General features: G+C 42.7%; 2 protein-coding genes across 2 annotated transcripts in view; both read left to right on the top strand.

Moving 5' to 3' along the window:
* VWF (von Willebrand factor) overlaps nt 1-3,205 on the top strand; it is a 144,782-nt gene extending 141,577 nt beyond the window's left edge. Inside the window, exons 51-52 of the mRNA XM_075051674.1 lie at nt 1,021-1,118; nt 2,858-3,205. Coding sequence (XP_074907775.1) covers nt 1,021-1,118; nt 2,858-3,046 — 287 coding nt within the window. The 3' untranslated portion in view covers nt 3,047-3,205. The remainder of the gene's footprint in view (nt 1-1,020; nt 1,119-2,857) is intronic.
* Nucleotides 3,206-9,589: 6,384 nt separating this feature from the next.
* The window catches only part of ANO2 (anoctamin 2), a 195,529-nt gene continuing 178,786 nt past the window's right edge, over nt 9,590-26,332 (top strand). The window contains exons 1-3 of the mRNA XM_075051673.1: nt 9,590-9,733; nt 16,694-16,878; nt 19,799-20,191. Coding sequence (XP_074907774.1) covers nt 9,685-9,733; nt 16,694-16,878; nt 19,799-20,191 — 627 coding nt within the window. The 5' untranslated portion in view covers nt 9,590-9,684. The remainder of the gene's footprint in view (nt 9,734-16,693; nt 16,879-19,798; nt 20,192-26,332) is intronic.

Below are 26,332 nucleotides of genomic sequence, written 5' to 3'. Positions count from 1 at the left end.
AGCACCCACATTCTCATCCTGATGTCCCCTCTGGCTGATCAGGATGAAGGTCTGTGGTGGTTTTAGGCACTCTGTCCAGTAACTGGTCCTGCATCCCTGCTAACCTAGACTTACTGGTCCTATGATCTGTGGTCTGATTCCACTTGCTGGCACCTATGCCTCCATACATACACATCCACACAGAACAGAGAGTCTGTCACCCAGTACAAGTAGTTAGAAATGGAGTTTAGTAAGAAGAAAGGACAGGCTGCAGTGATCAAACATAGGGCAAGGTCAGACAAAAGTATGAACCAGCAGTTTAACATGCAGTCAGGCCCCTTTACGCCTTTATCCATCCATTTTTCCATGTTTGTTCCTCACCAAACCACCTTAATCCCTCTCTTCCCTCACCTTTGGTTCATCCCCTAAAAATCCCATGATAAGTAAGCGTTGTAGAATCCCCAAATGTTCCTCCCTAGCATAGCATAAGGAGTCCCACAGAGTCTTGATGGCAGTGACCCACCTCAGTCTGTAAGGTGAGCTGGAGAGCTGCTCCTACTGATTCATCCTGAAAGGCATCATCTCAAGACAGTGGGATCTCTGTCCTGTGACAGCCCCAGGAATAGCCAGGTCAGGGTGCTCTGTTTCTCCGATTAGGTTATTGGGGTTCCCATGTGTGTCATGTTTTTCCTGTGCACCTGCTTGCCCAATGTACTGTTGAACTGTCTTTAGAAGGAGAGTTATTCAATACAGAAGCCAACGGGTAAAAGGCGGACATTAGGTGGCAAAGTGACTTTAAAACAAAGTAGTCAATTGAAAAGAAACATGAGGGAAACCCTGCTCTCCAGTGGAAATTTAGGGCTGTAGTGTGATATAGTCACACAGCTCTACATTAATTACTCTAGGGAGACACACCGAAGTCTCACGCTAGGGATCTTACCAGTAATGACACCTCAATAACAGCAATTTCAGTAATAAGGGGAAGGGAGTTAAAAAAACCCAATTGTCAGCACTGTCAAACGCTTTTTTTTAATTTGGTAGGTGTGGAAGTGGAATGTCGACCAGTGAGTACCAGACTGCAGTATACGAATATCAATGGATGTGTGGCTGAAAAGGAAGTGCCTATTTCTCATTGTGAGGTAAATAACAAAAGCAATCCCCTCGCCCCACGACCTGCCCTTGCCCTCTTTCTCTCTTCCATAAGGGAAACCTTTGCCTCCACTATGGCTTCACTTCAGTAAGTGGTGCCTCAGTTTCTGTCCTTCTCATTAATTCACTCAAACAGTGTAAATCTCATTGGCGCTTATTTCCTAAAGTAGTTTGGTGATTCTGAATTTTCCCTATTCAAGCAGCATGCAAAAAGGCACGTACACTAAGGCATAAAGGCTTTGTTTATACCCCTCTCCTTTGCTTCCATCAGAGGCCCATCCCTCTTCAGGCTCTGAAGTTGATTTGTGAAAGTGTAAATAGTTATTTAGATGTGTGATACTTTAACAGACATTTAAACTTGTGCGCTATGATTGGACTCTGTGTTCTATAAGCTCTATGACTTCTCCATTAGTCCGCGCACTAAGCTGTTGTGTTCTGCACATCTTGTGCATTTCTTCCATAATCAGATTAAAAGTTTAATTTCCTGCCCATCACTGCTTACACCTTATAGAGCAACCTCCATTTGAAACAAGAGCATGTCTTCCCTTCTGGACATTCCCATCTCTCTGAGACTGGGAACTGAAGATGACATTCTCTTCCCAGACCGGGTTGTAGCAGGACAATTGCTCAATCTGAGATAACCATGATTCATACAAGGATCGTATACAACCCTTGTACACAATCCAGATTATGGCATGGAAGGATGTCAAGTCAAGAAGGTGCTTCCACCCAGTCCCTTGAGCGTTCCCTTTAGTTAAGGCAGTAGGCAAAATGAGTGTCTATTTTTCCCATGGCTATTGGGAAAAGAATGAGAACAGGGCAGAGAAGTATTCAAAGCATACATGCCCAGGCTTTTCACATAGCTACCTGGCAAAGGGCCTTCGTTTTCTACACAATTCTTAATGAGTAGAAGCTTTAACAACAACAAAACCACTTACCTTTTATTTATTTAAAAAAAAAAAAAAAAAAAAATTCTTGACCTCTTGTCCTGTCCACAAAGTCAGTGGTAATCAGATCTTTAGCCATGAAGTTATATGTGTTGAAGTTTCCCCTGCAAAAGTACAGATTTTATTTTGTGAATCTGGCCGTATATTGAGTAAACTAAATACTCCTGCTATAGCTGGTATTGAGTACAGTTTTTTCTAAAGTTCTCTCTGATAATGCTATGAAACTTTTTTGCATTAATTTCAGAAATAAGAGTGCAGAGCCACAAAAAAACCCTGGACTCTGACAGAGTTTGATGTGGGGCTGTTTGTTTTTACATCATGAAAGCATATAGCTACAGGCATTGATGGCTCGGTCTGAATTAGTAAAGTGGACAGACAAGTAGAACAAGGAAAAATAACAACCAGCAGGACAACAATGGATGTGTAGCTTGCAAAATTTGGGCTAAAGCACTTCCTGAATGCATGATCTTACCACTGAGACGATAACCATATGTGCTTAGAAGCCAAGACAATAGCCCTGGACATCACCTATGATATTTTAAATTATAGGCTTAATTTGGGTGACTGGTTCCTTCACCTCTCCTTTGCTATACTTATGCTCATGAGACATTACTCTTTGACCAGCACCCCACACTGGAATCAGACACCGGAGTCTGTGGTTTACAGCAGAGCACTGAACTCCAGGCGAAGTCATCCATGGCTGTTTTGAAGGGAAGAACCTGGATTCTGATTGCGCTGAGGTCTGGCACTGCTCAAACTTGGTATCTCTTCTTTCCATTTAGGGCAAGTGCAGAAGCAACACCAGATACTCTGCTGAGACAGGGAAATGGGAAGACCTGTGCAGCTGCTGTAGAGCCACCCAAACCACCATAGTCACGATCCCCCTCCGGTGTGCCAATGGGACGGTGGTGCAGCATTACATCCCTTCTGCCTCTCAGTGTGAATGCTATTCTCGGAATTGTACAGACTGAATATTTCCCAGAAGCCCTGTTGTTTAATCTCAAGTTTTATGATGAAGGAACTTTACAGTGCAAGCCTCATTTTCTCTCTGTAGACCGTTTTACCCCGTAGAATCCTGACTAACAAATTCTATCAACATAGCAAACAATAAAACTTACTAGCACAACGGAGCATTTTCTGATTATTCTTGGGGTGGTTTATAGAAGAGATATTGCAGATTGTATTGTTCCCTTTCACCTTCACCATGGAAAATAATCCACATTATTAAAAAAAACAACAAAAAAAGGCAAACCACAACACAGTAACAGAAACAGTTGCTTCTACTTAAAGAACATATCCCAAAGCACTTAGCATTGTCTTCAGAGACATTACACTTGCGTGCCCCTCTTCAGACTTTAGTGACACACTGCGGACTTTAAGGTTTTTGCTCTTTTTTTTTTCCCTCCAGCCAGGGAGTACAGTAATTATGGCATAAGACTTCATAGAAAGAGGGTAATGTTCTTGGTACACAAACAATACTGGTTATGGCTCAGGCAACCAAATATCTTTCTGCAATGCATATACATATTCCTCCAGAAGCTGAATGCAGAGAAACTGTGTGCTGAGGACAGGCTGTGTAACTTCTGCAAGTCCTCAGTACTTGTGAAGGGGCTGAGGGACAGCTCTTACCTATTTACTTCAGCACTTCCACAGACCAACTTGAAGACAAAGCTGATCAGTAATCTCCCTTATTTACAGATACCAGAACTTCATCTGTTGCATTAGCTACAAACGTTAGATTTCTTTCAAATGCAGAATTGTCAGTGTCAAGTTTAATTTAGTTACTGCTGCCATGGCTACATTTAGCAGGGTTTAAATTCCACTTGGTCTGGTCAGGCCACAGAAGACAAAAGATTCTTCCAGAGGATTGTTGATCCTGGTGGAATCTAGTGCCAGTCAGGCAGTTTCACTGGGAAGTACTAATTTCTCAAAAATATGAGAGAGGGAAAACTGTTCATTCCATTTGCATTTTTGAAAGTCAAGAACTATTTAAACTTCTCATTGAATTAACTTTTTTTTTTTAAATAATATATATAAACCAGATATAGGAGGTGCAGTAAAAAAAAAAGCAACCCCAAACTTTCCATATGTTTGTGGCAGAATCACTAAGGCTTAGGAATAGGTTATGGGTGAAAAAGGAAAGCTCTAGCGGAAATGTTCTTGAACTAGTGAAAAGTATATATAGAAGTCCTGAAGGGTAAGAGTGCTCCTGAGAAGCCTAGCAGAAAAGGTCAGGAAATCAGATTATCCTTGTGCAGTTTTTGGTTCTGTGCTGGTTTTGGCTGGGATAGAGTTAATTTTCTTCATAGTGGCTGGTATGGGACTATGTTTTGGATTTGTGCTGAAAACAGTGTTGATAACCCAGGGATGTTTTCACTACTGCTGAGCAGGGCTTACCCAGAGCCAAGGGCTTTGCTGCTTCTCGCCCCACCAGCGAGGAGGCTGGGGGGGGCACGAGGAGTTGGGAGGGGACACAGCCGGGACAGCTGACCCCAACTGACCTGAGGGAGATTCCAGACCATAGGACGTCATGCTCAGTATATAAAACTGGGGGAAGAAGAAGGAAGGGGGAATGTTTGGAGTGATGGTGTTTGTCTTCCCAAGTGACCGTTACTTAGCGTGATGGAGCCCTGCTGTCCTGGGGATGGCTGAACACCTGCCTGCCCATGGGAAGTGGGGAATGGATTCCTTCTTCTGCTTTACTTGTGTGTATGGCTTTTGCTTTACCTATTCAACTGTCTCTACCCCAGCCCATGAATTTTCTCACTTTTACCCTTCTGATTCTCTCCCCCATCCCAATGTGGGGGAGTGAGTGAGCGGCTGCGTGGTGCTTAGTTGCTGGCTGGGGTTAAACCGTGACAGGTTGGCAGCTGTAGAGATGGAAGGCGTTTCAGAGGACATTGTCACCATTGCCCCTGGATCATGGGGAGGAAGGTTTAGAGATGAAGAGCTATTGCTCCTCACATGAATGCCAATGCCACATGACTAAACAGGTCAAAACACCTCCCCATCTGCATGAATGGCTCCCTTTGGGAGCAGACAAAACTCCCTCTGTGCTTTCAACTAAAAAAGCAAGTTGTATTCCTTTTTGAGAGGAACCAGGCAGATCCCTGCTTCTTCTCTTTTACCATTCAGCTGTGGATTCAACACATATTGAATTGTAGGCCCTTTTTCCCCTTATTATTCATTCAAAACATCCTCTATTGCTGGACAGTGCTAGAAGTGCAGGCCTTTTATGCATCACCGTTTCTTCTGCTATGGGACCACAATAACCCCAGGGAGAGAAAGCAAGTTTTAATTGGCACCAGCCCCACTTACTGCAGTAGATCTCTGTCACCAGTTTTCCTCCACCCTTATGCTAGTTCCTTGATGTAGCTGGCTCCAGATATTAAGCTCCATGACAGATGGATTTGGGTCATCCAGGTAATCAACTGCACAGCAGCTCATCTGAAGCGATAAATAAGCAACTACTGGGACAGCAGCCTGCAACACCACAGAAGACCAGAAAAAAGGAGTGGATCGGGGTAAAAGGCAATGTCTTGCTCTTCCCCTTACCGTCGCTGGGCTGCCCCTTTGTTTCCATCGCTGCCCTCACCCAGACTGACCTTTCTTAGCTCGTGAAAGCTGACAGGATTGCAGCCTAAGGCTTCATGGCTGCAGACAGGTCTTCTAATCAGATAATTGTATGAGTCGGGCACCAGCTTATCGGCATGGGGAGGACACAAAGGAGCATCCACAGGGGCAGAAATGGAGCCAGAGTCTTCTGGAACTTCTGCAAGGCAGACATGCACAGCTAGTATTTTCCACCAGCAACAAAGTGGATGGACGGTTCTGTCCAACAAACAGGCAAGTATTCCTTCTTTCATCACTTCTACCTCAATTAACAAGAAAAATCTTGTGGATCTAAGTGTCTCAGGAGAGAAACAGACTAAAGATACTAGCTTTCAGACTAGGGCATTTACTATTTTTTCCTGAGGAGTTCCAGATTATTTATTGGAAAACTGCTTGGTTATAGGATCAAACTCGTAGCAAAGGTAGCTCAGTGTAACTGGATAAACAGAAATGTATTAAGACCAGTATAAACCGGTTCAAGAATATGTCCTGTACTATGTGGCTTTTCTTCACCTTCCTTGGTTGCAATTTTGCTTTCAGGCATCCATGCCAGTGTATGGACTAAAGTGGGTGCGTAATACATCCCATGAGAACTTATTGTTTTTTCTTACAGAATAGAGTTCTGTGGACTTCTGTATGGTCTATATGTTATTATTTAGGTCTGGCTAGTACCTATGTATTCCAAGCAAAGACGAGGCCCTGTTGCACTCAAGGCCAGAACGAGCTGCTTCATTGAAAATCCTGTCATAGAAACAGGCAAGCGGGAAAGAGCAAGAGGAGTGGGATATTATAACATCTCCCTTAACAGACTGAGAAGGTACATAAATTCCTGGCCTTGACCTGCTGGCATGAGAACCAAACTTTTTCAGGCAGCCTGCCCCAAAAGAGCTGTCTTTTGTCTAAGGCTTTAGTGGTGCCAGTAAGGCAATGGGCTCGGAGTTCCTCCACGCAGGATTCGATTGCCTTTCACACAGCCCAGTTTCATTTAGTGCAACTCTGCTATTTGCAGAAGCATTCTTTCCTGGCAGAAGTGAAGAACATAATCAAGCCTATAACCAAGTACCCGCTTAGTAGAGAGCTACGTACTCTAAGAGCAGTAGTGTTGCCGTCAGACAGCTCCATTGACCTTCACCAGCAGAATCCAGGCTTTGAGGGACACTGTTTTTCAACTTCTACATACTGCTTGTGAACATTGATGGTTTTGCGATATCTTAGTCTTTGCCTTTCCACCAATGATTTAGAATGCGTCCCACCACTTCAGAAGACCAGCTGGATTGTTGAGTGTTTTACAGGATAGATTTACAGGAAAGTTAAATGGATTTGGGGAGGAGTCTTATATAACTTCTTAATTATTAAAAGCATCTAATCTCTCTGCTAACTTTTACAGACTTGCAAGCACCACTCCTCTACGGCAGGTGAAACACAATCTGGTATATTGGTATTATTTGTTGCAGCTCTGTATTCTCAACTAACACCATATCTAGGTACCTCAGGAAACACCGTGATGCCAAGATATGATTTTCTCCATTGGAAAGTGTTCTTAAAAATAGACTACAGACCCAGTTCCATTTTAACCAGCTGGATATTGCTTCCTATCATATTGCCTCCTGTGTATATTATTTATTACCTGAGCTAGCTGTGTTACCTGTAATGGACCCATCCTTATAGCTTATAGGAGCTAGTAATTTGAACCTGTGCAGGCAGAGCTTTATGTCCACAGGGATCCCAGCAGGACCTGGCTCTACATTCCTATACTATTCCAAAATTAGTGGGTATGCCTTTCTGCTTTAGCATTTAGTTGGTGCATTATGCAATGTGGATTTAAAATAGCATAATTTTCAGCAAGTTTTCATTCCCACTCCCAGATATAAGTGTATACAAAGCAGTAGGATTGCTTTCTATACAGGGAACAGATTAATTGGTTATAAAACATCAAGGCAAAAAGCAGTTCAACAGTTGCTTCCCTTGCAGTATTCTCTGATCCCACTTTGTACGCAAAAAGTTGCCAGGAGCTCCATGTGATTGCACTATTGCGCTGTACCAAGTAAGCATAAAGTACATTGAGATCTCTAACTGTGGGCGTTTCAGCAAAGTGATCAAGCAAAGAGCAATTCATTTGTTCAAATGGATGGGGTGGTTATGCAATAAAAAAAATTACAGGCACACCACCTCAAAACTTGTATACATAGGCTAGTGTGCAAACCAAAGCCTGTAGGAAGTAGCATCCCTCCGCTACAGAGCTTAGACACAGCAACTGAGAAAAACTTTTTTTTTTAACATTTTTTTTTAATATTTCTGTGATCTAATAGTTTTTAGATTAGTCAGTCCAGAAGATATGGCATTCAGGTTGTTCCCTGCTTTGTAACTGAAGGCAGTTTCTAAATGAAGTTCTGAGATTAACAAAAGATACTAGCAGGGTAAGAAGAACAAGTATTTGATACCTGTTGATACATTACTTAGAAGTTAGGAAATGCCATTCCAAAGGAGGGACTAAGAAGAGTAGCGTGATTCAACTTTTCCTATCTGAAGACATTATTCTATGTGAATACTAAAGCAAGTGTTTAAAAAAGTATTCTGTAATATTTAATGTACTTGTCTTCCCTGTATGCACAAAGAAAGATTCTAATCATCACTTTTCCCCTTTTATCAGGAGTAAATTGTAGTGCAGAAAAGTTTGACTGACCTGTATAATGCTGTTCAAGATGGAGTCAGGGGTCCTGACCCCTCTTCCTTTTAGGTAAAATCAGGCATATAACATGAGTGTAGTTTACACACAAAATTCCTTGTGTGGCACTTCAGTTGAGCCGAAGTAAACAGATGAACACAGTAATCTAATTTAATCTCATTCTTTTTGGTCTGCCTATAGCTGTTTCATTAAAAGCACAACTACCTAGTGACAATTTGTCCAGAGTTGAAAGCAGCACGTGTATTTCTTAGCCTTGCTGGGAAAGTTTTACAGCACCCAGCCCAAGTTTTGGGACACAACAGCCACACTGCTCCCTGTATAAACTCAGTATCTATGATAGCTTAGCCACAGCGCATCAGTACATCTCTCAGTGATACAGACAACTCCTGTTCTTGCCGGTCATGGCACAGTGCGCAGTCTTAATTCACAAGCTAGTAGAAGCACTGTACTTTATTCAGTCATTGAATAAATCTATTTCCTCCTCTCACACTAGAGAATCTCTTGTAGTGTCATAAATAGGCCAAAAGAAGAAAAAGATTTGAACTCCAAATAATTACACCTCCCTCCAATTATCATTAGCAAACAAAAGTCTGTTCTTGGATGGTATTAGTCATCGACAACTTTTCTTCCCAATACACTGCTTAAATTGTAAGGTTGAAGGCTAAGCAGGAACCATCACTGGTTCTGATTAGACAGTTGATTACAAGATAATCCTCTGAATATTTCATGCAGGAATGACAGTGCTGCATCCAGGCAGTAAGGTAACTTGAGTAGTTGAGATAGAGCCTTATAAAAAGGTTTCTGCACTTACCTCCAACCTGGAAGCACTATAAAGTTTTGCAGATATAAAGACACTCTTCCCCACAGAAACCACCTTCAAGATAGTCTAATCCTTGAATAACATTTTTTTTTTGGACAGAGCGGGCTCTTTTATAGAGCCCTGGTTTTGCATTAGCTTTTTTTCTTCCTGTCCCCCACTCCCTGTCCACTGCCTTCTGGGGAGTTAGGACAAAATGTGCCTGTTGTTACATTCCTAGTTGAGGCATTGTGGAGCACGAAGACAAGATGCTGAAGTTCCAGCAGAGAATTGCCATGGCCTCTCAGGTCATGGGAGTTTTGCCTTTTTCCCTCTCTTTCCTCTGTGATGGTTAATCACCAAAACAGAAGGTCTTGCTAATTAGCTTCAGTTTGTGGTTTGCTTAAAGCAGGATCAAGCCAGGATGGAAATAGCTGCTAGTGCTGTTCACTACTTAAGCCAGTACAGAAGCAGATTGTGCACACGATCAGCGTAGCCACATCCTATTAGCACTGATGCAACTTCCAGCCAAACCTCCAGGCAACATGGAAACACACACACCCGGTAAGTTTATTCTCTGCTTCATTGTTAATTGCCGCCTATGAAGTTGAATAGGTAGAAAGGGGATGGGGAACAGAGGAAGGAATACTTTGAAAGGACTTCTGTGTCTTCTTTCAGGATAGTTTAAAAAAAAAAAAAACAAATAAAAGAAAAATCTGTGGCCCAGGTTACATACAGACAGCTCAGAGATAAAACACACAGAGTTCACTTCTGAAGCCTCAGGAGTGCAGCTGTGGGTCGGTGTTGTGATCCATGTGGAAAAGACAATCACTAAGCAAATGCCTTGTGCTGGACTTCTGCTGTTTCCATCTGTATTTGCCTTATTGCAATGCAACTGGGGGGAGCGAGCAATATCCTTTTTCAGAAGACAATGTGCAGCAGTGAGCTTTCAGTTCCCATACGCAAGGAACAAATCTGCTCAGTGCATAAAACCTTTGTGTTTGAGTTCCCAGTGTACATCTTTAGAGTAACGTTCAGTGCTGATATTGTGTCAGTATTACTTTACTGCTACAGTCAAAAGCTCTGTGGTTGTTTCCACATTATCTCATTGTTTCTGGGGCCGTAGCTCTGCTGTGAGCCCGAACTATTGTGCAGCTTACCCAATCTTGCTATTTTTGCACTCTCCCATCCAGTCCCCTTCCTAAAATTATTTGTATAGCAGACCACAGTGTGCAAAGAGCCGTTAGATTTAATGTCTGCTGCTCACCTTTGCTGAGTTATTCCAGTGTCCTTTCTCTATCTCGGGTCCTTCGCTGTTGGAGTTAGTCCTGATATATACTTTATGTCAGAAAAATCAGGTACTTTCTGTAATCTTTACATGTAGAGTAGAATTAAAAAAACTAGGAGGGGAATCTGTAAAGTTATACACACGGTTGAATTATGTAGATATAGCTTTATTAAGCCTTCAGGTAATGCAAACATTCATAAGGCAGCCCAGGTTTTTCTTTTATACCATATGGTTCCCACGTCTATCTCCACAGCTCTACTCTGTTTCCTTCATTCTTGACCGTTCAGGCTCGTAGTCTTCCACCTTTTAAGAGACTCTCTGGTTTGTGCCATGTGCCAGAGGTGAGTGAGCATCTCACTTAACTCAGGTGCGTTCCTCCTGCCCCTAAGGCTGGAGGTGAGGGCTCCTGTCTACAAGGGGCTACCAGAGGAGCACAACCACAGTTTTTTTACATTTGTGTCTGTGACCATAGTTATTGAGGCCAGTCAAAGGCAGCAAGGGGCCATGCTCCCCCTTGCCTGGTCCTGTCTGTTTGAGATGCTGCAACGCTGTTGTTTCTGGCAGCAGTTCAGGGACAGATTGTCAGGGCCCAGGGTGCATCCCCCTTCTAGGCATTTAGTTGGCCATGTTCAAGAATTTAGAAGGCCAGCTCCTTCACCGACCAGAGCTGCTATGAAGAAAGCTAGAAGTGAGGGCCTGCTCTCCTTTCCCTTGGGAACTGCTTTTAAGCTGAGGCTTTTCCCCTCGCCCCTGCCTGTGCTACATCGCAGCTGAGCAGCAGCTACATCTGCGCCCAGTCTCCGACTTTTGCTGGTCTGGCCCAGACCCGGACCCAGCGGCTGGACTTCCCGGCTTGACCTCGGACCTGCCTTATCACTGCTGCCTTGCTGGGGGATCACTGAGCTGTGTCCGACCCCGATCGCTGTCTCCAGCCCCGATCCTCACCTGGACTCACTGCTCTGCGTCTGGGCTCCCTGTCAGCGGGGTCACTCGCTGCTCTGCTCTATCAGGTGCTCCAGGCTCACATTTCCCCATGGAGCAGACGGCCGTAGGCCTCCTTTTCCCTAAAATGACTGTACGAGGATTGTTATTATCCTTTGTGCCAGTAACTCTGGCTTTAAAGAATCAGTGAATATGCATTCACACAAAGGGCCAGACAAGTTGCTCTGTTTACTGCGTGTTAACGGCTTCCTAAATCACTATAGTCTCAAAGTGCATGGTGATACGGGAAGAAGCTCACGTTGTGCCAGAATTACTTCTTCCGCACAGCTCCACCAAACTCAACACAGCTACAGCAGAGTGTGATTTCCTCCACTGTGTCTTCAATGCTACCATTAGTGCCTTTTAGGAATCATAGGAATTAAAGACAGACAAGGCTTTTTGGATTGTTCTAATGCTCTTTAATGCAGCATGGCAGAAATGAAAGCAAATTTCAGATTAGAGGGTATGATGTTTATCATGGAGAGGAAGATCTTAGAGGATGCTTCTGGGAAGTAGAAGTATAGGTGTGGCTTGGAGGAAGTAACAAGAGTTAAGACAAGATCAGAGATGGAACAGTATTGCTAAGGCTTGAGGTGGGCAGCACTGCCCCACACAATTCCCTCTCTACTTTCCATCTTTGTCACACTGTCCCAGCCATATGCCCTGGGCTAGCAGGCCTCCTGGGGGACGAAAAGGGGGATGCAACCAAAGGGAGGAAGAAGGGGACCTAGAAGCAGAAAACATCATTTTTTTCAGTTTTGCCACTTCCTATCTGTTACCCCACAGCTGAGTTTCCACCAAGAGACCAGAGATCCAAATTTGCAGCCTGCGGTTTGAGTGCTCATACAGCACCTCTCAGACTGCAGATGAAGGGCAAAACCAGCTATGAGAAGTCCTGGCTAATGCCTTTGACAGTCTGGGTGCATCTGCCTGCCTGGACCCTGTTCCAGCATTCAGCTTGAACCACCACATCCTGACCCTCTGGGACCAGGAGAATCTCTTGGGTAGGACTCAGTATCTCAGTTGTGTCCCTTTACATTTGGCCGTACATAACACTGATTCCCCTTTCCTTCCCAGCCTCCCTAATATAATCAGAGAAGAAATACTCTTTATAGAGAGGACTGCCTAATGCTGACTTTAGTTATGGGACTGATTTTAGTAGAAGCACTTAAGTAGTAGAGGACTAAACATCTAAATAGTTCTTAAACCATCCTGAAGAAAGAAATATCACATTTCTGAAATTTAATGGTCAAACTTTATCTTTCTTTTATTCAGATAAGGAGTTTGAGAACACTGCACTTATCTAAATTATCTTTAATGAAACATACTGGACCTTTTCCTTCAAATAATATTGAATAAAGAATGGATTTCCTACGTAAAAATTTATTCCTAGACATTTCCTCTGGTGGCCTGTTTCCTTTAAGCTTGACCAAGGCTTATTTAATTAACATACATTTCCTTGTGTCTGAAACTCTTTAATTGAAATATTAAATAATAAGCCATATTTTGAGGAGACAAGGGGTGGCAGCTTAAAAAAGAAAACTGCAGTGCGATGAAAATACTTGCATACTTATACAGGCGTGACTGGCTGTATTGAAATCAGAAACTCTAAATATGCATGTTCAGAACTGACAAGTCATTAGCCTCATGGGGAACCTAAAGAACATGTGTATAACCATGGTATATCTTTTTATTTATATGTATCTCCTTTAAAGAAGTTATGTTTGAGTCAAGCTATATAGAAACATTAAATTCTAGTAGTTCTTTTTCATACCTACTTGGGGGGTGGAAGGAATAACAAGTCTGCCAAACAATGCTCCTAAATTGCAGATGTTTTGAACAGCCTTGCAGAGGAGTCTGTGTGAGTATAGGTACCCTTCTGACTGCGGTGTCTTTCAGAAATGCAGCCCATTTCTGATACTTAACTGGAAACAGAGGAAGATAAATGAAAGCAGGCCAGTGTGTGTGCCCTGGGTGGCCAAACCATTTACAGTGTGTTCTGCGAGTAGTTGTGCCTATGATAATCTGACCATCTGGACCACTCAGATTGGATAATTGGCTGTTACTCAGGATTTAATACGGAGCTCCTAATTAGGTAGACTCCCTTAATGCATATTTCATAAGCAGTATGGTCCTTTAATACACCCTCTCAGTCCTTCCACTTTTGGCAGGATGTGCAACTTCTTCATCATTGCACTTTAGACAAGGAATTGGAAACTCAAATGGTGAGGTCAACTGGTGCACACGCAGCCAACCCTTAAGTTTACAAAAAAGCAAAGCAAAGGAGTGTGGAGAGACTGAGCGAACAAGTAGACGATTACTGGCTGTGAATTGGTGCTGGAACTAGAGCTGGTCACTGATCTCTGTGCTGGAGGTACCTTGTCCTTGGAAGCCATTTACAACTTAAAGAAGTTTGACTGGAGGGATGGCTCCCAGGCTATTTTTCTAGAATAAGTGTAGCTCTTGAACATTTGCTTTCCAGGTTGAATTCAAGATTCTCTCTATTGCTGTTCTCTGGGGATATATATACGTACCAAAGCTATGCATGTGTGCATGTGTAAAAATTTATATATATATGCACATACATATACATACAGCTTGTTTCTATCGATACTAATTCCTCTAGAATATTTACAGAATGAGAACATGTAAGGCCAGATGTCGTAAAGGCTTACAGGGTAGAATGAGGTCAGGCAGCATCTGAAGCAGAAGCCCCTGAGGCGCTGCAGTACCACAGGCAAGCACTGTCAAATGTGGAACTCATTCAGAACAAAATGTTTTGGTTCAGTCTGTTTGATTTGGGAAGATGAAAAGCTTTTGGGAGAACAGGAGTCTTCCAAATTCAGACATGGAAATTGCATTCCCATCAAAAAACTTATTCTGACTGGAAGTCTCTGCCTGCCTCACCTGCTTACCAGTGTTAACCTCAGGTTCGTGACACAGATTCTGAAGGTTGGGAAGCATAATGGAAATGAAATCATTTTATTATAAATGAACTGCAGATTTTTTTCCTAGGCTCACTTAAAAAGACTGGGAAGAAAAAAAGGTCTTTAACTGTGCAAAGGTCTTGTGAGATATCCCAGCCTTAGTCTGAAAACACTGGAGAAACACTGTGTGTAGCCTTTGGGAATGAAACCTTCCCTTATTAATTATTTTCCTTGGAGTTTCCCTTGTGGCATCATTATGTGCTTCATTAAAGTAAACCAAGTGCAAGTCTCCTTGAGACATCAGAAAAGGAAGACTGGTGAGTCAATCTACTGTACTGTTCAAGCGCTGCAGGACCCTAATCTATTATTGATAGGAAACATAAGAATAATCATAACATTTAGGGGTAAGGTCTGCACATTTCATTCTTTAGCATTTTACTGGCTCTTCTTTCAGCATGTAATTGTGGGTAAGTAGATTCAGCCTGTGTAGAGGGCATAGAAGATTAGCAGTAGGACACAATGTCTGCCTTGGACTCTTGAAAAAAAAAAAGGATTCAATTAAATAAGGGGGAAATATGACTTGCAGATTTTAGCAATACACCCTCCCCAGGAAAAAAAAAAAAAAAGAAAGAAAGAAAAAGAGAGAGACAAAGTTTTCCTATCACTGTCTGTAAGAATGGATCCTTTTGGATTTTCCTTTAATTATTTGAAGACGATGATCACTGCACAACTCTATAGGTTTTCTGTATACAGCCACCTCCTTCAATGCTCTGTCTTTTGAGATGCAATGCAAGGTATTTCTGCCACCAGTTGGCTGTTTCAGCAATGTGGGAGAAACACTGTTCCTGCCTTCCCTCTTCCCCTGTCTCCATCACCATGAGGAAGTTGTGGTGGAAACTGCTCAATTTTCCCAGCGCTTTATTGTGGCAGAGGAAGATGAAATCACTTTCTCATAACACAGTGCAGCAAATCTCATAAGGCAGTTCCTTGCAGACTGGGAAGTAACTACACTGTGCTCTTGAAGCGTCTTGTTTCCTTAGACAGAAGGTGAAGGTGAGAGAAGAGAACTGAAGCATTACCAGGATTGCCTAGTAAGAAGGCAAGAAGAGATAACTATGGATGTAGTGTCTCCCTGGATATGGGAGCTGATGAATGTTCCAGTTATTTCTTCTTCCTGGGCAAGAGAAAAATCCTGACTGGAGAGGCATGGTGCTTTGTCTCTTTAGTGGTAGCAGGGCTAACTATGTGGGTAGATGTCTTCTCTCTGGTAGAAACCACTAACGATTGAAGGACCAAGCCATAATTTTTCACCCCAATAAGCTTCTCAGAGTAACTGTGGGTAAAGATCGATTAACCCCATTTCAGTTATGGCACCACTAGAGGGGGAAAGAGTATGAAACATTTACATGTCAAAACAGTTTCTGTACCCATTACTTTTTATCATCATTTTTTCACTGTGCTGCTGCCTGTATGGGATTGACTTTCTGCATTTCCTACCCATGACCAAGCACTCTTCTCATATTCTGTTGTTGCTGTACCCTGCTCTATGGCAGAGATATAGCTTACTGGTGGTGGTGAACAGGGAGTGACATGTAGCTCCCCACCCTCTCCAGAACCTCTGTTATTCTGCATTGTGACTGTGTAATTTGTCAATACAAGCGATGGGGAACACATCTAAAACTAAAGGGTTCAAGACATTAGTCCCTCAAGCCAAAACATGTAGGTGTAAACTTAGATGTGCTTTATGAGAATTTCCCACCATTACATGTCCAAAAGTTCTCAGTGGAGAATGACTGTTAGCCAAAAGTTTGTATCTCTACCTGATCTGTACCACTAGATTTGTTCACATCACACTAGAACTGAAACACAGTCCATTTCAGGCTTAATTGGAAGCCATAAGCAAAGGTGACTCAGTTCGTTTGCGGTCATTTGGCTTCCACCTGGCATGAACACTGCACCCAGAGAGCCAGGGCGCAGACACCGAAGCCACGCAGCTTGCTCACATCCTGGGGGTTTCTTAGTTAGCTGCAAAGCAGAGACATGCCAGCTCCTAACCTCGTGGCTGAAGTGCAGGAGTACAAATGCTGTTGACCAACTGGGGTGGTGCTGAGCTAAGCACAGTGTTGTATCACTGGTCCCCCTTCCCCAGCAGTTCACCCAGGTAAAAGTACCTGTTGTTCCTCTGCAGTTGTATGCACCCCTCTCTATTTACTGAAGCGCAGCATCTGAAGTTGAATAGTGCCTATTAACTGCAGTATTTCCCATTCCTTTAGGAAACTACCTGCACAAAACCTGCTTTATATAACAATACTTATCTCTTATTCTCAGACTTTCCTTTAGCCTCCTCACACCCAACTCTGAATGGACAGAAGACAGTCAAATCAGCAAGGGACGCTTTTTCAGCCTACAACAGCAAATACCTGACTATTCCTCAAAACCGGACTTCCTTGCACAGCAGCAGGGTCAATGGAGCTTTTGAAGCACCAAGCTGCATGGAGTCCTTCAGCAGTTCTGTAAGTAGGATTTTATGTTCATTGACTTACTTCTAATGCCTTTGAGATGAGGAAGAGGCTTGAAGCAGGGTGAGCAGAGCACGGTGCACCCTCTTCCTGCTTGTTAGGCAAATCCACACTGTATTGGGAAAAGTAACTATGCAAGTAGACTGATACTACAGCCTTAGGTAGTTCAGTAGGCTCTCTTAGTGTACAGCAAGAACTAATTACCACTGTAGTAGTCTCACCAAGCATTCTTAATTATTTACTTTAGCTAAAATCCTTCAGAGCAGGAATAGGGGGTTGCTATTACCCGTAGTGTAGGAAAAGATCTGCAAGCTGATGACTAAATTAGCCATCCCTGTGCAAACCCTGGGCCAGCACGTTCCCAGGTGTTAGTGTGGGCTGGATTGGAAAGTGGAAGTGTAGCATGGCTGCAGTCTTCAGAGCAGAGCTGTTGTTAGAGGAGACACCTCTTGGGCTATGTTTGTAGTGATGTATTGGCTATGAGAGGACTAGAATAAAATTGTCACTAAATGCTGATTCTACCTTCCCATTTTCTTATCGCTTGGTGTGCTGGCTACTTGTCTTGGAAATGTCAAGAAACAATGAATGTGGGACTGGAGATGGTAATTTAAATCACTGATTCTGACTTTTACAATAGCTATGAGAGGGGAGGAAAGATCTTGATAGTCCCTTCAGTGACATTTTGGGAATTGCAACTTATTTGTATTCCTCCCTAATAAGGTCTTCTTGTGCCAGAATGTCACATGGTGAGGAAAGCAGTGCAAATTTAGGGCCAGAAAATGTCCTTACTGAAATCTGTTGGAATTTTTATTTGTTTTCTGTGCAATAGGCACCCATAATAATGGGGATGGTACTTAGCTGCCAAGAGTGAGGAAAAGAGTCAACAGAGAGGGAGGGAGAGAGAAGCGTTGTTGTATCTCCTCATCCTACTCTGTGTAACTCCAGCAACACCAAATGTTGCCATGGTGCTCTCTCAGGTGGCTGGGACGTGGCAGCTGGCTCTGCACACTAATAAACAGGAAAACCTCTTAGTGATTTTTCATGTTCTCCAACCTCCTTCTTCCCTCTCTCGCATTTTGTTTGTGCTTCTAATTTCTGCCCACACTCGCCAGTAAGGGAGGAGAGGATGCTTAGAGCTCATCTTCTCTAGAGTCGGCTAATGCATTCCATTGTGCCAGTGACCTGGTGGTGGTGGCATCATTACTTCTGCGCTGTATAGCGTGAAAGTCTCTGAAAAGGAGACTAGAAATCTGCAACGGGTTTTTCTTCACCATGGGAGAGATGGATCCAAAAGGTTTGCATGGACTGCCTGTGAGTACTACATGAAAATGTATCTAACTAGGAAATGGGGAATTGCAATAAAATTCTGTCTCCCAAGCAGTTTTATATTCTGCCAGAATATAGTGCTGAGTTTAAGTTTAGATATGCCTAAAGGGACTATATAGACACTTTACACGTAAAGTGTGTGATAAGTGTAATGTGCGGAACAGATTATTTGGTGATAATTTCCTGAAAGAATGAAGGATGTAGTATACATATAAACCCAAGATTTATTTAGTGATGTGGTGACTGAAAGCTACTTTGTGGGAAACTAAGTGAAGAAAAGCAATAAAAACCAAGAATTTGGGAGATGTTGGGGTGTATAATAACATGCACATTTATATAATACCTTCAAAAATTTGTGCTGTGTTAACAAACAAGAAAATTGCCATATAGCATGCTTGGTTAACTTTGCATTCAGGGCTACCAGTGCATGTAATGGAAGGGGAGGTAGGGAGAGAAAGAAATCTGTATTTGGTACCTGTCAAAATTTTGCATGTATAGCCACCTATGGGAATCATAAATGTCTGGAATTAGGTTATGGGCTGATTACTCCGGATCAGGTTGACCCTATTTGTTTGCTTGTATCTCGTTCCCCAGTCACTGGAGGGCTGGTGTCACTCTAATGAATGACACTGTAGACAGCTCTGTGAAGGGTTTTAAGCTACAGCACTGAGCTGGAAAAGGTGGTCAGTAACAGTTTTGGAAAACTTATGGGCTATCTTAGTGAACGAGAAGTGAAAATGAATGCCTTACATTTGGTATCAGAGTTCAACACGGGTGCTGCAGGATTGCCGTCCAGGCTGGGGTGCGATGGCGGGGGTTAGTACTGGAGCAGCTTGACCCCAAAAGGGTTCGGAGAGTAGAGACAAGGAGGCAGGGACGGTCCGAGGGGGAAACCGAGCCCAACAGAGGCAATTTGAATTATTTTAGTCATTGATTTCCTTTTGCAGTGTTACTGGTCATTCACATAGTCTTTTCATAATATGTTAAAACACAGGTCAGCCAGCAGTTAGCCATGCACAGGGCACATCCTCTCTAATCCCTGGTATTTTCCAAAGCATTTCTGTCCAGCCCTATGGTTCTTGGCCTTGTACTACATTGAGGATATTTCTCCCATTCTAGCTCAGATCAGTTTCTTCCCTTTCTTCCTGCACACAGTTTTTTTGCTTCCCTCCCCTGCCCTGCTCCGCAGCACATCCTTTCTCATCTCCCGATCTGTAACGTGATCCTTATTCTCACTCCTCCATCCCATTTCAAAACGCGGGTGTTTTCTCCTGTATGGCCTGTGTACGCACAGGACAGAGACAGCGTTCGCGTGTCCCTCGTTACCTGCCCGTCAGGTAGGTCTCCCGTGTGTTGGGATAAGGCCACTCACTATCTTTAGCCACTCTCATTTTTTTACGGTCGGAGGAGGTCAGCGTGACTTAATCTGGTCTGCAGCGCGTGTCTGTAGGTCGCACCTAGCCCTGGCTGACCTCCAAGTTTGACTCTGCTCAGCTTTCCGTCCTTGTGTGGAGACGGACCCCGGGCCTGCCGCCTTCCCGGGCTTTTGGGCTTTCTTGTCTGTGAGACTCGTGTGCTTCTCCCCCAGATCATAAACAATTACCTGGACGGGACGCGAGGAGGGGCCGTGGACAAGGCGTCCCCGAGTGGCATGCATTTCAGGGACAGCAAGAGAAAGGTCGACTACGTCTTAGCCTACCACTACCGAAACCGCCTTGCTCGGCACCCGCCCGGCGCGGGCTCCCCGGAGCCGACGCGCGGATCTGCCTCCTCGGCCCTGGTGTTGAACGGAGGGATGGGGAAAGGCCGTGCCGAGCTGCCGCGGCGGGATGACGGCCGACGTGCCCCGCGAGAGCGGCCGGGGCTGGAGGTGATCGAGCTCGGTCCCCCGGACGCCCTGGAGGAGGAGAAGCGGCTGCAGCGGGAGGAGTATGAACGCAACCTGGTGGAAGCGGGGCTGGAGATAGAGAAAGACCCTGAGGTAAGATGGGGAGACTGGGTGCCCGGAGGGGGGGCCAGGAGCCTGGCTGTGGCCATGCCCTAGGGTCCGGCCCGGCCTGCCTTCATTCCCGCCCAGCATTAATGTTAACTGAGAGGCAAATCGCACACCTGCCATCTCTAAAAAATAAGAATATCTGCCGCTTTTCTTCTAACATAGCCTTGCTGACTCCCCCACCGTGCAGCCACAGCAAGCGTAGGGTGACCTGGAGGTATGTCCCACGGCCAGCTTGAGGAGCTAATCCTGAAGACAGCTTGTTACAACTGAACCGTAGTTCAGTACTGGACATCCCTGCGTCAAATGCTGCCGCCACGGCAACCCCCAATTAGGGATCTGCAGAAATATGTTGTACAAGCTATTTGATGCGTGCCTAAAATATGGTGTGAAGCCAAGAAGAAGATGCTGGGCGTGTTTCTGTGTTGCTTGGTTCTTGCCGCCTGGGAAATACGTGGTTGTTATTGTTGTTTAATGCACTATTGAGTAGCAATTTCAATCTTACTTCAGTAGAAAACATATTTCTTTACCTAAATGTTCTTATGGCATGCAGTGAACACACTTTTCTTGTGCAAAAAACCCCCAAACCCAACCTGTTTACATTTTAATATTGTTACAATGAAGAATTACTCTTAAGTAATTTGCTGGAATACAAAGCGTTCTTAAGACATTTCGTATTTCCTCAGAATAACTCAGTGATTTTCAGGGTGACTTTTAGCTTTCTTCCCAGCCATACGTAAGTTTTGTGTCATTTCTTCATTCCACCCACAAAAAGAACAGCTCCTATGCTGCAACAGGAGAACATCCCAGCCTTTAATGTATTTATTCTCAGCACATGTGCGTGATGTTGGATAGTGCTATGGTCATATCAGCTGGGAGCTGTGGTTAGGTTACTCGACTGCAGCCAGTCAGTCAGTCAATTGAGCACAGGTCTTCCAAATCCCATGTTGATGCACTGAGGTCTGCGCTATCCCTCTGGACCTCTTTGAAAGCCACAGATATTTATATCCATTGAAGGAAAGTCCCCACTGGGTTCTAGTTTTAGGTGCTCTGTTGTTTTTGACACCAAATTTAAGAAACTTGGGGCTTCTTCTCAGAGGTGCTGAGAACTTACAGCTCATATTGCTTTCAGTGCAACCAGTCAACACTTCCAAAACGTGGACCAAATCGCAGATTGCATCTGAAAATTTGAGTCTAGCTGACTTGGCATAGCGTACGCATGTTAAATCACTGGCAGGAATAGAAAGAAATAGAAAGGCCTTTCGACTCAACATTTTCCTTGTTCAGTTTGCTGAGTTGCAGGTGGTTATGGGTTGTATTTCACTGTACAGCCTGGCTGAGCCACCCTTGCACTGAACAGAAAGCAGTGATCTCAGATCCCGAGTCTTTTATGCTAAGCATTGGCGTTAAGGTTCAATACTGCTGACACATGACTATCTTACTGTTATGATTTTTATAACCAAATTGCATAAAACCCATGAGAACAGCTCTTTTTGGAGGCTTCTTTCAGTTCTGAATTTCATCAGAACCTGAAAAGTCTAGCAGGAGAATTTGGATTTGATTATTCGACTCATTACTTACCCAAAGTCCAGCTGGATTCAAATTCTGGTTCAGACCCCTTCCAAGTGATGACATGTGCTCTTAAATAATATACAAAGTAATAAATGATGTCATAGAGAGCTGATCAAGAACAAACTTTTTGTCAAGGTTTTCATTCTGAAGAGGAACAGGCTTTTTGTAAATGAACCAGAGAGTTCTCAAGATGGGAAAAATTAATTGAATTTCAAAATTACAAAAAATGCAATCCCATCAATTCTCTATCTGTATGTGTGTCTGTATGTAGTTGCTCCTGCCCTTGCAACACTCAATCTGTCTAGTCAAAAGGGGAAAGTGTTTTTCCCTCCAGAATCTCCTGAGAAACTAGAAGGGACTATGCATTATCCTTTGTCTTCCCTGCCCAAGACATGTGGCTTTTACTTCCTTTTCTTTTTCTCACTTCACTGGTTTTTTTTCTTCTGTTAGTTAACCCCTGTTAAATCATGCTGAAGCTGCTGTCTGTTATCTTGCTGTGAATTTCATAGAACATGCTGATCAGGCACATGTGAAGGGTACAGCTGGCCTTATACGTTGATTACAATTGTATGTTGAGCTGATATGAGAACAACGGATTTTAGTCCTGGGAAAAATATGTGTCTATAGGTTCACTAAACTCAGAACAGTCTTAATCACAGCATGCTGTATTTTTGGTGTATAATGCAGTGGACATTCAAGTACGACATTTCTAGTGGTTTACGTGGAAGGTGCATGTTGGTTTTTTTTTTGTTTCAGTGCTAGTATAACAAGTGGATCTTTTTCATATAGTATTATTGGAAGTTGAGATGTATTCGCTAATATGTATCTCTTGCCATATGTTCTGGACCAGGTCCTAAGATGAGTTTGATCTCCTGCTCAGAGGGCTGGCTGCAAAGGAAACTCAGAACAGTCCTTTGTGGCTGCAGCCCCTGCATGAGGGATTCCAATTTTGGACCCTTGGTTAGGGCAGGCCTTGGTTTCTCTTCCTTATGCCATCTGCATACAGTCTTGCAAAGAAAAATATTCATTTAAGAACAATAGGATATCCTGAACACAATCTCTTTCCTGAAACAGGATCAGTTTTTACTTGAAGCAGTAGCAATAGAAAGGAAGAGGGCAAAAGGGTATCTATCCACTATGTCTGCGGTCTTTAACGAACTTCTCTGTGCTGTTCTTTCTAGGTGGCCTATAGTAGCTATACAGTTAAAAAAATTATCTTTGATAGGGTTGATGTAGTTCTGGTTCTTGTTAACCTCATTGCTTGAACAACAACAACAACAAAAAAAACCACCCAAAAAAGGGATCAAGCCATTGTCCTCTTTTTACCAATATTGTGGGAGTCATGAAGGATGTATTCACTGAGTAATACAGCTGATTCAGCACTTAATGACCTATGAGCATCTGTCTTGTGGCTGGAAAGTTGCTTAATCTATGAACTCAGTTAACCCTACTTTGTAAAGACTGTAAAGCTTACCTAAATTACCTAAAGATTAACCTAAATGAACTAAGCACAACATCTTTTGCATCAGGCTACTCAGTCTACTAACTTCACATGGTATTGGAGTTCCTCTCAAAGCTGCTGTTGTAGGCTAAAATTGTTTAGACATTAGGAAGTTTGTCTCTAGGAACAGAGGACAGCATTATGACAATTTAAAAATCTTTATTTCTACACCTAGCTTTTCGAAAAAGTGGGAATTTCCATGATGTTATATGGTTGTTAACATATGATGTTAATATGGTTGTTATATGCTGAATAACTAGGGTCAAACACCTTTCTCATTTGTATTGTCAATTCATTGTGTAAAAGATTAGAGACAAGAAAATAAATGAAGATACATAATTTGTATGTGGAGAGGGGAGTATTACTCTTTTTTGAATATGTGGAAAACAGGCAAGATTATGGTCTGTCTCCATAGTCACCCAGTTATTATTTGTCAATTACGGAATTTTTGACTAGTTTTCAACTTCCTTATAACTTTCTATCCCTTGTTATTGCTGTCCTCCAGAGATACTTTGTTCTCTCTTAATATAACTTTCTTGTTGTTTTTTTTTTGTTTTGTTTGCCAGTTTTTAAACTGAGATATTATTTTGCATGTCCAAGACAAAGTGCACAATGAAGGCAATGGGCATGAAGTTGAATGTTACAACTTTTTCCTCTAATGTGACATTGAGTACCCATAATAATGGGTGGTTGTAATGAGATTTGACAGTCGCCTTACCACACTCCCTGGTAATGTCATATATGATCCATAGCATGTATTCATGTGTTATAACAAATACCGCTGCCATCAACTTTCAGTCTTGATGTTCTGTGTGTCAGAGACCACAAGTGGCAGATTAAGTTTAAGGAGCTCTTTGGCTGGTTATCTTCTCCTCAGATCAAAACTTCTGGGTGGTCCACTGTAGCCTGTGTCCATGAAAACAACTGAATTAGCATAATTTAGGGTTATGTGGAAGTGATATTTGGTGGAAAAAATAGGACAGAAGAGGAAACTCCCTATTCATGTGTGATGACAGCAGCATAGCAACACAGAACTAGTGTTTTGCATAGTTTGTTATTAGTAAAAATAAAGTTTGCATCTGTGATTGGCCTGTTTGACCAGTCTACGAAGTTAGATAAAATAAGCCTGGTGTTGACTCTTGCATGTGTATGTAGTATTAACTACCTTGTACTTTACATTACATAGTGACTAATATAGACCCTACTAACACAGATCCTGTAAACACTTATGCTAATCTGCATAGTGTTAAGCATTTGCAGGATTTGCTTCCTTTGCTTCAAAGTAACACAATTAAAAGTACAGTAAAACTCTTTTTCCCAGATGTACTTGCCAGAACCCAGATTCTTTGGCACGTCTTTGTAAACCGTGAAGGAATGCCAGCAGGTCACATTTACCCTTGTGAGCTAGCTGCCAAATCCATGACAGTCGTCTCCAAATAAACCCTATTTAGCACTGGCGGCACAAGTCAAATTTCGCATCGGATACACAAAGAATTGCCTGAGATAGAGCCACCTTAAGAGTACCCTCAAATATTTCACCTTGATTTTCAGGAAGGGCAATAAATACCATTAACATTGCAGGCAGTTCTTGGGGTTGAGGTTGGTTTGTTTGTTTGGTTTTTGTTCCTGGAGAAAGTGATTGTTGTGTTTCATCTAATGTGGAGCACCAGTAGTTCACTTAAATTTGAGTTGTACTGCTGCTTTAATGACTGCAAATGCAACTCGTACTGTATTCAATTAGTATTATGTATGGCAAAGCATAATAGGAATAGAATAAGAAGACACTGGAGATGCACCTTGGCATTCTGACAAAGTAGGATCATTTTCAAGCGCATTGGAAATGAAATGTACTTTGCTAAATAGTGTTTAGGAGATGAAAATATCTTTTAAGGGGAAGATGATGACAATTTTAAAGCCACGTGTAAATTACTCTCTAAGAAGCTCATCTAACTTGAATTTTAGAGCTGGCATAGTTTTAAGGATGTCTCATTGAACTCTGTTGGCCACATTACACTTTGAGGCAAGGAAGTCTTTAGGGTCCTCAACGTATCAGCTTAAGCAGTGCTGTTGATAACAACACTACTGATGATGGTGGTTGGGAGTGGATTTTTCTGCTTGATATTCAAAGGCATGTTTTTGAATTTTTGTGGGAACACCCCCCTCCCCAAAACCCCAAACCAAAAAACCCAACAACTCCCCCCCCCAGACAAATAAAACCAAACCCCACAAACCCTCAAACTAAAACCCCAAACAAACAAATAAACCTCCCACCCCCCCCAAACAACCTCCACCCCCAAACCAACCAACCCTCCTTCCTGCACCCCCCAACCTGAACCAAAGAAAATCTTACAGTGCTGCAGCTAGATTTTATCTATGGGATTAAATTGCACTGTCTTATCACACTAAGGTACTCCCCATTTGCCACTGGAAGAAGGCTTTAACTTTTATCTTGTCAGCTGTAAAGGACAAGAGTAGCCAAAATAATATCATAGTAAATTATTCAATGCAGAGGGGCTTTTTCTTTCTCTCTCCTCCTACTCCCATCTCTAGCTGAGGATGATTCTGTTGAGCAGTGCCATCAATGTTCTTGATATATGAGTTGTTTTCATGGGTCTGCTATATTCCCAAGCATCACATTTATGTCATAAGTAGCTTATTTTAATGTTAATACTTTTAATTGTGAAAAAGTAGAATTCCAATGACCAAGAGTTTAATTTATTTGGATAAACCTTTTTACCCTTGACAAAACATTTTTTTGGTATAAAATATTTCAACTTTTAGTTAAAAGGTTATGGATATTGCTTAATTCAGTAGCAATTAAGAGCCTGAAAACATGATGTCTTTTTCCAAAATCTGTCAATGTGATTTGCAGAGAATTCCAAGAAAAGCCTCTCATGCCCTTAGTACATGTGAGACCTCTTGCAGGTACTCAGTGTGAGTGTTATAGTTGTCTCAAAACGTTCCTTCACCTAAAGTGCAGAGAAAAGCTTAAAAGTAGCTAACATTAATTTTAAAAGGATAGGGAAATTTAATATGAGTCCAAGACCTTTATCCAT

Source organism: Buteo buteo, chromosome 19 (assembly GCF_964188355.1).
Source record: "Buteo buteo chromosome 19, bButBut1.hap1.1, whole genome shotgun sequence".
Taxonomy (NCBI): domain Eukaryota; kingdom Metazoa; phylum Chordata; class Aves; order Accipitriformes; family Accipitridae; genus Buteo; species Buteo buteo.
Note: the sequence above shows the minus strand (reverse complement) of the source record. Positions and strands in the feature narration are given on the sequence as shown.